This window comes from Passer domesticus, chromosome 7 (assembly GCF_036417665.1).
Source record: "Passer domesticus isolate bPasDom1 chromosome 7, bPasDom1.hap1, whole genome shotgun sequence".
NCBI classification, from domain to species: Eukaryota; Metazoa; Chordata; class Aves; order Passeriformes; family Passeridae; genus Passer; species Passer domesticus.
Genome location: NC_087480.1, coordinates 8044547 through 8057149, shown reverse-complemented (window position 1 = coordinate 8057149; position 12603 = coordinate 8044547). Strand labels below are relative to the sequence as shown.

The window sequence follows — 12603 nt, the reverse complement described above, 5'->3', positions numbered from 1 at the left end:
TCAGCCTGGCTGGTAGAGAGCGCCCAGCAGTGGCCAAATGGCAACCCTGTTAAAAGGCAGCATTAACCCACCTTTAATGGCCTGGCATCAGCTTCATCTGAATCCCTGAACTCAACACAGACAGCAATATTCCTTGCCTGAAATGGGGGAGAACAGGAGCATGAGCAGCAGCATCACCCTGGCCCACACCAAGGCTGGCTGCAGGTCACTCCCCAGGTCACTCCCCAGGTGATCCCCAGGACACTCCCCAGGTCACTCCCCAGGTGATCCCCAGGACACTCCCCAGGTCACTCACCTTTGCAAACACCTTCTGGTTCTCGTACTTCAAGTGCAAGGGGTACACGTAGAGGTGGTTTTTGTAGACAGTGAAGGGGTAACAGTATTTTGCAACTTCTGGGACAAGCTCCTCCACTTCAACTGCAATGTCCTCACAGCCCTTCTCAAAAGGTTTTATAGGAATGTAAGAAGCTGTGAAACAATCTGTAAGAGAATAAGAGCTGAAAAAATTAGGTCCACTAGAAAAGCCTTTTGGACAGGAGATTAGCCTACATAACCGGTGACAGGAGTTGCCAAAAGCCCATGGAATTACACTGAACACATCACAGTCCTTTCTTTGCTTCAGTTTCTTTAAATGCAAGATAAAGAAACACACTGACCATGTTTGTAAAGCCCTACAAAGTTATGGATCAAAAATGTGATATGAGATTGGCACAAAAGCGGGATGCTGGCTTCCTTCAGATTTAGGATGTGATGGCCAAAATGTAAAGAGGATCAAACCCTCAGTTAAATCTCTGCACTTGGACCACATCTCCTCCACAGAATGTATCAGAAAGACTTACAAGTCAGTGGTTGTGCTGAATTACTCATTTCTGTTGGCAGCCCTGAGATACCCTTGTTAATGCAACAGCACAATCCCCCCTAGAAGCATTAACTCCTGAGGCTCAAGCCATCAGCACTTCTGTTAAGATCCAAGATCCTTACTTGTGAAGTCCAGTGGGATGTCTTTGATGATGATATTTAACTGGGCTGGAATGACCTGCAGTTTTGTCTTCTCTGGTCTGTTTTAGGGAGAGAGGAACAAGAGTGTGAACCTTGAAGGCTCAGGTGCTGAGCACATCACCAGCACTTTTTGCTGCCCTCCAAGTATTTCAGAAATTGCCATCTCATGCTTACTACACTTAACAGTTTAAAAATGTATGTTAAGATGCCTGCCCAGCCCCTGCACCAGTCTCTTACTTCTTATACTCAGCTAAAAGCTTCAGCATATCTTCATTTGAGAGTTTGCCACTGTCTTGCTTGTACAGGGGTGAGAATTTTCCATCAGCATCAAGAGTGCCCTGGGAGTCTTTGAAAACTGGCCTGCAGAAACAAAGAGGTGTATTTTCTAAATGTTGGCAAATATACAGACACTGAGGTGTTTGACACATCTGAAATGCAGTTCATCAGGCAAGGGGTGCACCAGCCTGTGACTGCTCCCAGTACCACAGTCCTGCCTGTTCTCCCACCCTGACCTGGTGCTTAGACCCACCCAGGCTGCAGCTCTCACATGAAATCACACGGGACATCATTTCCCATCCCCTCTCTCCAGCCAGGTCAGGACACATTCAGCCCATTTCCAAGCCTGGTCCACAATCACAAACACCCTTCCATCCCCTCCCACCAACACCAAGTGGTAAAGCACCTTCCCACTGGCACATGGGGTCAGAGCACAGAAATCCCCCTAGGAAAGGAGCACACGATAAAAACCAGTTTGGGGACATGCAGCAGTTTCCTCCTGAGTCAGAGCAGGAGACTGGAATCTGCCCTGGATGAATACCAGCATCTCTGCCCTTGAAAATAATGGGTATCTGTGTATAACAGCATTAAAGCATCTGCACTCTGCTCCTGTGCAAGCACTTTCCTCTGAGACCCACAGAGGAAATATTCCAGGGATGCAGCAAAACACAGCTCCCTGCAACACCACTCAGCTCCCTGGCATCCCAAGGCAGCTCTTTACCCAGCAGGAAAAAACCTGAAGCCAGGCTAAGTCAATGCCCACCCAGAGCCCACCTTTAGGGGGAGGGTTCACTTGGAAGAGGGCTGAGTGCTGGCTGCCAGGATCCAGCTGCATCCCAAAACCACCATCCCAAAGGTGAGCAGCCAGCACCACAGGAACACCCAGCTCAAGAATACACATTGCAAGTGGTATACCCCCAAACTCCAGCCCACTGTGACAGCTTTCTGTGCTCCCATGCCGTTCCCAGCACCAAAATGCAATTTAGCACTAGGAGGCAGCAGATGAGCTTGCCTTCCTCTGACTGAGCTTTAAGAGTTAGCACTGACATACTTATCAGTTCCAGTAAAAGAACAGCAAGGGAATGGGATCACTACCTCCAGCCATTCCCAAGAACATTAATTAAAGCAAAGTTTAAGATAGAAGACAAACCCATCTGATTGCCACTGCCAGGCTGGGAAGTCCTCTGCTCTCATCCTGTCCCTGGCAATGGCTGGTGCCAGGAGGGATTTCTGCAGTGATTCCCTTGGTAGCACGGGACAGTGTATTTTGTCCCCAGGAATGTTCTGCCCTGACAGCAGTAATTGCAGCTCACTAGGAAGGTTACTGCCTTCCCAGCCCTAGAGCTGTTTACTTTTTAATATTTTGTTTCTAATTCCAGATCGAGCACTTCAGGCCAATCCCAATTCCTTCTTGGGAGTTGGAGCCAAACTCTGCCCTCAGCTGCAACCTCAGTGACTTCAGTCACTTGGTCCCTTGCCCAGCCATGTCCCAGGTCACTCTCAGCAGCAGCAGCAGCTCCCACTGTGGGCAGAGCCCAGCCCAAGGCTCAGCCCAGCCCGAGCACTGACCTGGCAGCCCAGCCGAAGGGCATCCGGTACTGGCCCAGACGGCTGCACACCTGCTTGGCCACCTTGTGGACCTTCTGGGCAGTCTGCAAAACACGAGAGAGGCAGGTCAGCATGGGCCAGGGCTCTGATGCTGCCCCAGAACAGCAGTGCAGGGCGCTGCAGTCTCCAGGGAGGAGCATCCCTCTCTGCTCCAGGCACCAGCGCAGCTCACAGACATCCCTGTCTGCCACCTCACACCACCCACAGCTGCTGGTCTGCAGCAAACATTGTGGGCAGCCATGCTAAACCTTCTTGGGATTGAACTGTCAGGGTATTTATTAGTGCTCTATCTGCCAAGAGGTATTAGGGTACTTTCCAAAACTGACTGCACTTGGCTCATCCTATACAGACTCACAAAGTGTGCCAAGGGAATGCCATCATTACCAGGTATTCCATAATAGACTTTTCAGGAACTACTCTTGACTGGCTGCAACAAGGCAGCATCAACTCCACATGGATGCAGAGACTGAAGATGGGGGCTAATTGCAGGGCCTCACCTTTGGATGTCAGGAAAAGTTTCTTCACTCAAAGGGTTGTTGAGCACTGGAACAGGCTGCCCAGAGAAGTGGTGGAGGTGTTTAAAACACAGGTGGATGTGGTGCTTAGGGACACAGTTTAGTGGTGGAGTTGACAGTGCTGGGTTAATGGTTGGACTCAATGATCTTACAGGGTTTTTCCAAGATAAAGGAGTCCATGACTCTATGCAGACACTTCATTCTGGAGATGGAGTGTCCCACTTTTTCCTGCCAGCCCAGCCCAGGCTTTGGCTTGCTGAAGTGCAATGGGGAAAGGTCTGGCCCCAAATGCTTGGCTCTTTCTAAAAATCCTCTGCCTCTTTCCAGGGGAAGGAATCAAGTCCCCCAGGACAGCCCAACTGAAGCCAGCTTGGGAACAGTGCAAGCAGAATGGACAAAGACTTTGCCAGCAAGAAACTGAAGAGCTGCAGAACAGCCCATGCTTCAGCCTCCTCTACTCCCTGCAGCAGACAGCACCACTCAGCTGATGCACCCACTGAAGCCAGTACCTTCCCAGGGTCTGAGTTCTTCATGTAGGGCTCTGCACAGTGGGCAATGCTGCCCTGCAGCACCTTCTCCACTCGGGCCACCAGGAAGATCTCTGTGTGCGGGTTGGTCACGGAGAACACGCCCTGCAACAGAGAGGCAGCAGCTGTCACACAGCAGGACCCCAGCGTGCACCAGGGTCTGGCCTGGCCATCCCACTGCCCTTCCACACCCCACACACCCTGCCCTGGGCATGGCCACAGGGGCTCTCCATGGCCAGGTCTTGGAGAGCTCTCCCTGTCACTGCCAGCGTGCCCTGCACAGCGACTTCGACACCGACCACAGCTCAAGAGAAAAGCTGGCTTCTGGTTACCACACAGAGGACAACAACACACTCCAAAGTCACTGCAAAGCCCCAGCAGTGGCACAGGAGGAGGAGGAAGGAGGCACTGACCCGTTTTATGTAGTGCAGGCAGGACTCGGGGACGCCGTGCACCAGGCTCTGGCCAGCAGCACCAGGGGCACCCTCGGCCCTGGGCTCTGAGCTCTCCTGCAGCATGTCCCGCACAGAGGGAGGGTTCAGGTCCACGTGGAAGTCAGCTGAGAGCTTGCAATTACTTTTGAGGTCGAATAATGCCAGGCTTAGGAAAAAGGGCTCAACCTGGAAATTTGTATTGAATATGTGTGTCATAAAAATGCACGGCACAGACTCAAGAATATCAACATACACTGCTTTCCCTGGCAAGGAAACTGGGAACCCTCTCCTCCTGTTTGTTCCTTTAGTTTGGTACACCAGAATTTTACACAACTGTGACACACAATCCATGTTTATTTGCTTTATAAATATAAGATCCATTTTTTCCTGCACCTTCTTGCATTTTGATCTAGTCCATTTGAACAAAGCTATATGAAATATAAAGATTGAAATCCACATGTTTTTTATATATAACTGGTAAACTATGAAGTCAGGAAGAAAAGATGAACTCAATTTATTGGACCTGTTTATTATTTTGCAGTAAGAAATCAGCTTAAAAGTGTTTATGATCACCTACTAAAGATCACTATATTTATTTTCCAAAGCCCAGCAGCTCTGGATGGCTCAACTGCGACACTCAAAATGTTCCTCAGATGATATCCCAGGAGGAAAGTTAGCTCTCCCAGCCAGGAGAGCTCAAATACAAAGCTGACACTGCTGAGGAAATTCATGTGCAAAATCTGCCAACTGCTTTGTAGCTACTGACCTTGACAGCACCAGGCAAGTGGCAATAATTCATGTATTTCTAATTCAAACATCCTAGTAGGCATGCATCCATGGAAAGATAAAAATGCAGGCCTGAAGATAAAACTGTAGCATGCCCAAGACATTCCAGCATGACTTGGAGGCATTACACCAATGCTGAAAATGTGCTGATGAGGTCTCACTCCGGACCTGATCAAGGATGGATAACAAGAATCTTTGCTATTAGCAATGCATCCATCTGCTGGGAGTTACTGAGCCTGGTGTCCCACAGCTGTGAGCTGCCAATATGAAACCACCACAAAAAAGCCTTTGTGATCCTACCAGGCATCAGACAGGGCAGCATCAGCAGAGATGGGGCAGTGCTGGTGCCTCTGCCTGCCCTGCTGCTCTGCACCCTGCAGAAAGGGCTGCCTCCAGCCACAGCAAGCACAGGACGTGACAGCAGGGATCTGTTTTGGGAGGAAAGACTGGAGGAGACTGGTTTGTTCAGCCCAGCAGAACAAAGGTGAGGTGAGATGTGATAGCTGCCTACAGACATCAGAGGCTCAGAAAATACAAGAGTTTTTAGGCTAAGGCACAACTTTGGCACAATAACAAATGCATATAATAAAGTAACTGTGAACAGAGTTAGGCTGGCAGTCAGAGGAAGGTTCCAGAACAGGGAAATCCCTTGCCATTCGGGGAAAAAAAATAAAACATAGCCGTGAGTGGTTTGAGGATGGAGCCTAATCATTTACCAACAGGATTTGCACAGGGGTGCAGGATCTGGCAGACACACAGCCCCCATTCCCTGTGCCCCTGAACCACAGGTTTCCCAGCAGGCTGAGGCACATCAGCACAGACCCTCTCCCCAAACACGTTTTTGGACTCTGGGCCAGCAGTCACTGCCTGTCCAGGTCCCACTGGTGCTCCTGGCAAAATGGGATAGTTTTAACCCCACAGATTAATTTGCCAAGGGATTTTCTTGCTGGTGAGAGGAAAAAAGACAAAGCAGGACATGGTGGAGCTCCCCTTACGTTGGTGGGTCCTTCTTCTGCCCTGTCGCTCAGCTGAGCAAGGAGGTTGAGGGAGAAGTCCTGGCAGCAAACCACGAAGCGCCTGCTGCACTTTTCCTCAAAAGGCTTCACATCTGGCTCAATCCCTGAGAAATCGAGTCTCTAGACAGCAAACAAACACATCTGGTCTCATTAAAAAAGAAAACAACCCCCTGAAAAATGTTAAGGGATCACATTACTGCCAATATTATCTTTATCAAAAATTTTTAAGTGGTCAGAAAGGTATAACACATTTACAAATGAGTGTGATTTGATGATGTTACACAAAGGTATTCAGGACATGAATTCATGGGTATGTATAAATTTTTAGCAACCAATTTTGTAGAGCACAGCAAACTAAACCTCAGAATGATTTCAGTTCCTTCCTGCTTTGCTGTAACCCAGGGGATCTTCCCAAACACCACTCAGAGCTTGGGCAAGAAAGCGGAACATAAGACAACAACCAGAAAAGTGCCCTGCACCATGAAGGCATGGCTGGCTTAGAGATGGCCCCTGTGCCAGAAATACAGAGAGGGCACACGTGGGATTGTAAACAACATTTCAAAGTAGAAGGCACATCCAGCTGAACAGCAGTAACTGGTATGGCTAGAACCAGCAGAGAGTGGCTGGGAAATCCAGACAGGCTCCATCATCATCACCTCCTCCCTAGCCCAGCATGCCCTGCCTGGCCTGTGCCTCCACACCCACCCTCCTGAATGAGCAGGCACACTTGCAACCAAAGACCCTCAGCCTTCCACACACCCACTGTGCTGGGCACTGGGGACAGAGCCACCAAGCACCCCTAATAACAGCAGGTATTTTTGCTTCCCTTATTTTCTTTTCATGAGCAAAGTACATTGCAGGTATACATTCCTGCTTCCAGTTTCCTTAGCACCAGGCATACAAGTGTGCATGTACCAGCACTGACGGGACTGCTCCACACTGAATAAAATTTCCATTTTTATTATCTGACTAGAACATAGGAAGCTGCTCAGAGCTTTTCCGAAAAAAAGAAAAAAAAGAAAAAAAAAGAAACCAAAAAGCCTCCTGGATGCTTATCTTCCTTCTGTTAAAGACTAAAGAATTGCCAACAGGAAAGCTCATTTGGTACAACTAAACCTTTTAAAGACTAATTGCATTTCCTTGTTAAACCAGAATGTTCTATTTCACAGGTGTGAACACGCCAAACCAGAAGGAGAACCAGAAACCATGACATGCCCTGGAACAGTTCTCTAAAACTCTGTTAGCAATTGCAGCTCATTCCACTGAAATCCCACGCCTGGACCCTGGCAGAGAATCCAAGTTCAAAGCCAAGAAGAAAACAGGCCAACAGACAATGACCCCTGCTCCAGGGCACCAGACCAGCACAGGGTGTTTCTTTCAGTTTCTCTGTCCCTACATCTGAAAAGTCCCTGAAGACTGAGGCTCTCCCTGAAAACCCCTGCCACGGCCTTTGCCACCACTGCTCCCTGCACCAGATGTGCTGAGCCCATGCAGCATTGCAGCTATCCATGCAACACCTCTTCTACTGCTTCTTCTTGCAAGCATGAGAACCTCTCAGAGCCCCAGAGAAAATCTGGTTTGAAATCCAGCAACATCAAATGCATCACACAAATGCCAGCAAAGCTGGAGGGAGGCCAGTGTGGGGCTGCTGCAACTCTTCCCTGTGTTAGAGCTGCCTCCTGAGCACTGACATCTCATTCTGCTCTCACTGATGCAGAATTTTTTATTTTATTATTTAATATTTACCCAGAGAAGCCAGGAACTGGCTCTCACTGCCAGGAATATGGGCTGCACTTCTGTTCTGCACTGGAAAACATGCTGCTTCTGCAGGCAAACCCTGTGCCATGCAAGGGGACACAGTGAACAAAACCTCACACTGGAAAATGTGGGAGTGTTTACCTGGACTTCTGGGTCAAAAGAAAAGATGTTTTGTCTTCCATCATTCCTGCTCAGTTTGTTTAGTTGATCTGTTTCTCTTCCATACTAGGACAAAGGAAGGCATTGATATTAGTGCCTGGCCACACAGAGGCAAACACTCGCTATTGGGGAAGAACTGAGTCTAAACAAAATAATTATTTTTCAGGTCACCTTTGTGATACATGAGCTGATGCAAAGCACTGCCATGGTGCAAGGACAATGCAGAGATGTGGCTGAGCTGAAGGAAAAAGCAGGCAACCACACTTGGAGGTGAGGAAGATGCAGCCTCAAACCATGGTGAGACAGACGGGTGGGATAACAGAGACCCCACCAGGACCTGGTGCCTGCCCAGAGCTGGAGACACAGAAAGCAGAAAATCCCTCTCCCAGAAAAGCTGGACAGAAGTAGCTGTGGGTGGGGAGAGTGATCCTGCAAACACAGTACCTTCATCAGCTCTGGATGCATGCTTCTCTCCAGGCTCTCCAGGATGTTCTCTGACTTTCCCTGCGTGCTTGATTCATCATCTGCAAGGACACAAGAAACAGATGTTCAAAACAACTGCAGGAGCAGCACTCTGCCAGAAAGCACCCTGCAGTATTTGCTAACAATAGCACAGAAAGTTTACAGAGACTTTTCCATTCCTTGGGAGTAAGATTTTTCCATGCATTACCAGTATCAAAGTGTACTATTACAGTCTGCTAGGTCTGTCCAAAGCAGAACTTCACAGAGCCAATTTTCCAGGAGCCTTGAAACTTTGCCATGGATTTCCCTTCCAGAAGAAGGGTCACATTTCCCTCCACTTTTATTCCTCAGACCATCATCTGTGCTATACTAAGCCCCTCTGCATGATACTGTGTGTCAGCCACAATTCTTGCATTAAACACAGTGCAGTGTGTGTTTAAACACTTCTGCAGGCACACTGCTTGCATCCTGTGGAGAAGGGAGGTGTTTGTTTACAAACTGACCTTGCACAGATTCCACAGCATCTTTCTTCTCCTGCACCAAACTCTCAGTATTGCTCTGAATGATCTTCCTCAGAGTTACCAGCCATTCCTCCATCTCCTGCTCAGTTTCAGCTGCAAGGTAGTGGCTGTACTTGTCTATTGTCTTCAGCTCAAATGCATAGCGGCGCATCTTGGGACACTGAGCAACAAAAAGAGATTTGTATTACATTTTCCTCAACAACCCAGCACAGTACCTGCCACACAGCTCCTCTCTGGGAAAGCATCCTGAGCTGAAACACCACAAAACACCAGGCAGGCACCCTCCCTGACACAGCAATCTGGCTGCAGTCACAGAGGGCTTCGTGGCTTGAGCAGTGCACAGGTCCATGGCCAGCTACTCTGAGTGAAGGAAAGCTAGACTGGAACACAGACATTGCACCAAGGAGCAGAACAAGCTCCTTCTGATGTCACCAGACCTTTAATATTTACCCAGAGAAGCCAGGAACTGGATTTGTCTGACATGGTAAGTAACACTGCACTCCAGGACACTTAGAGGCATCTATCTTTAAAAAGCAAGTGGTACAATGCAGCTTCTTGAAGCTGTGCTGGCCTTTAAACACCATTTTCCAACCAGAAGGCAAGGCAAATCTGATGCAATTTGGGAAGTACATCCCATAGATCACTGAGGTGTGTGCATTATTGCTTTTACTGTGTTCAGGAAGATAAATGGAAACTCACAGCTCTGACTCATCCATGCTGAAGCAAACCACTGGGGTAATTTAAGCCACCCTGCACCACACTCAGCGCTGCAGAGACAGCAAGGGCAGGAGGCAGAGCAGCAATCCACTGCTGCACCTCACTCTAGCACAACTGAGCAAACCCAGGATCTGGACCTGTACAAATACCTGCTCCTAAAACCTTATGACCCCTGAGTAGGTCCTGAATGCCAAAGGACTACCTGCTTGCATGGACTTATCAAGATACAGCTTAAGAAACAGGAAGCTGGAGCAAGCAGCAATTAGAGGAAGAAGGTGCCCCAGATAAAGTAATATCATTTACCTACTGGCCTATTGATCAGTTCAGCTGACCAGCTTTGGGCTAGTTTGCAATTCCATGCCTTCAGACCTGGAGAGAGCAGGCCTGTCTCAGAGCCAGCAATCCATAACTCCATGCAGAGCCACACAGCAAAGACACCTACCTGAACCACATCATTGCAAGCATCCAAGAAAATGCAGCCTTTGGATTCTTTTGAAATTTTCTCATCTTTGTAGGAATTCAGAATATAGGAGCCATCTGTGAGCTGTGACAAGTAAAAATACCTCCTCTTGAATACCTGTAAAAACACAAATTCTTGCTCAGGCAAGTATTCACTCTGCTGTACATCACAAACCATGGCCATGGTTTCCACACCTGCCCTCCCTGCTAATGAGAAAAGACTGTAACACAAAACACTGCTGACCCTGGAGTGCTGCAGACTCCCCATTTGAATATGGTTTGCTTTTACAAAGAGAGGTTTCCATCATCTTCTTTAATTTTAATGCCCTTGTTGTTATTGTAAGTTTGCCCATCTAGAGCAATGCCCCAGGGCTTCCAGCTCATCTCTCAGCTGGCTCCAGCCTCATTTATCTTACAAAGCAGTGCTGCACAGTAAATTCAGATCAGCACATACTTGAAGATCCATCCCACCCTAAAGCAGGTATTTCCAGAGCCTTTTTCATACCGACCTCAGACTTACAAAGCAATTGTCTGGAAGACTTAGGAACAGACATGTGGAAATTCCTAGCACTCAAATGTAAGCCAAGGGACAATGCAATCCATTAAACTGCTTGGATTTTTTTGTGCTTTGGGTTTGAGTTTTTTTTTATTCAAACTTATTTTCATGAACTGGCTTTGGCTTAGTGTCCAATTCTTACATCAAACACCAGAAATTTCAGGAGAAGTGTTCCTGTGTTTGTACTACTGATTTTCATGAAGGAAAAAAAAAGCTCGCCAGTATCTCTGAACACCTTTATTCATGCTTGTCAGCCAAAAGCTACTGGACTATAACTCAGAAGAGCATTTTGGCAGCAATTGTGATAGCACCATATGCTGTAAGGAGCAGGGTACATTTGTTGCTGGGTATCTGTGTGAGGAGAATCATGAAGGAAGCAAGGCCAAGCAGCACTGCAAGGATTTCTACTGTTCTGTCTACCTGGAAGATCTATGAATAAATCCAGCATTTTTCATCCCACATGGGAGATTACAAGTAATTTCCTGTTTGTATCATTACTGACACTAGCACATGTTCAGTAAACCCACTGGCTTGCAGAGAACTGGGAGGGAGCCTCGTGCCCTGAAGCATAACCCATCCCTCTGAGAGGTAACCTCTGGCCTCATTTGGATGACTAATTAGCTGTAGAGATGCTCCACGGGTTGTTGAGCTTTAAGCTTTATAAGATTTAACTAAACCTTTAGTTCAACAGAGCATAAAGATACATGGAAAGCTAAGGATGTGAAGCATTAATCCACCCTAAACACTGATTTAGCACTCCACTGAAGCAATCTCAGGAATTTTGGCAGTGGATGCTACAGAAACCCATGACAGATCTCTCTCTAGATGTTACAGGGTTGATATCCCTTGTGATTATGGCACTTCATGCTAAACATTTTGCATTTACTGAACTCTGTTCAAAAGCAAATGCAGAATCAAAGAGCAAACACTGTTCCTGTGATCTTCCCCCTGTGCAAGCACTGCTGTCAGAAATCACTGTCAGATGATGATGATCATTTGAAATTGATGCTATAAATCTGTGAGCAGTTTATATAAACCCTCTGCTCAGGCTACAGGTGCTGCTGGAGAGCACTGAGATTGCAGAGGGAGGGCAGAGAGCTGGGCAAGTGCCCTGGGGCAGAGAAGGACAGAAGGACAATCCTGGTGCTGTGGCTGTAGCCCAGGCCACCACCACACTGCAAACCAGAGAGGGAGAGCTGAGCCCAACCAGGGCAGCTCTCTGGAGAGCAGAGGAAAGGGTGCTCTGAAATCAAGGGTGGCAGCTGCAGCCTAAGGAGAGTTTGCTGCTGGTTCAGCTCTCCACAGAGCACACTCTGCACACACTTAGAGCAGTGTGAGACACCAGCAGCCCAGCAGAGAACCAGCACTGACAACAAGGACACACCACGGCAGCCTCTCCAGTGATGTGGCTAAAGTCCTCACTTTCTCACATGTGTGGTGTAAAACACAGCCCAGAGAACAGCTCCTGATTCTCAGTACTGGATATCAGAGTTTCAGTGGGGATTCTGGATCTTATGAATCCAACAGTGCAGTTCAGGTAAATTCTCTGACAGGCAGGTCTGAGGTACAGGGCACTATGCCAACACCACCAGAGGCTCAGACTAGAACAGACCCAACTGACTACTCTGAGCACAAATGACACCACCTTCAGAAGTTTCAGGGAAAAAAGTTGCTTTAAGCTTGCTTGGAAAAGCAGAGGATCAGAAAATCCTTTTCTGTCTACCACCTTCAAGCCCATTTTAAAACTCAAATTAAAATTAGCCCTGTGAACAGTCCTGTTCCACTTCCCCTGGAAGCATAACTCATTGAA

The 12603-nt window shown here is 47.9% G+C and overlaps 1 protein-coding gene across 4 annotated transcripts in view; it reads right to left on the bottom strand.

Annotated features, from left to right (window-relative positions):
- Positions 1-12603, bottom strand: part of DOCK11 (dedicator of cytokinesis 11) — a 76998-nt gene that overhangs the window by 42233 nt on the left and 22162 nt on the right. For all 4 annotated transcript variants that reach the window (XM_064426699.1, XM_064426697.1, XM_064426696.1 and 1 more), the window contains exons 7-18: positions 10221-10355; positions 9044-9221; positions 8523-8602; positions 8061-8144; positions 6141-6281; positions 4339-4545; positions 3908-4030; positions 2845-2927; positions 1237-1359; positions 982-1058; positions 296-480; positions 72-137 (exon numbers count right to left, since the gene is read on the bottom strand). In XM_064426699.1, the coding sequence (XP_064282769.1) occupies positions 72-137; positions 296-480; positions 982-1058; positions 1237-1359; positions 2845-2927; positions 3908-4030; positions 4339-4545; positions 6141-6281; positions 8061-8144; positions 8523-8602; positions 9044-9221; positions 10221-10355 (1482 nt within the window). The remainder of the gene's footprint in view (positions 1-71; positions 138-295; positions 481-981; positions 1059-1236; positions 1360-2844; positions 2928-3907; positions 4031-4338; positions 4546-6140; positions 6282-8060; positions 8145-8522; positions 8603-9043; positions 9222-10220; positions 10356-12603) is intronic.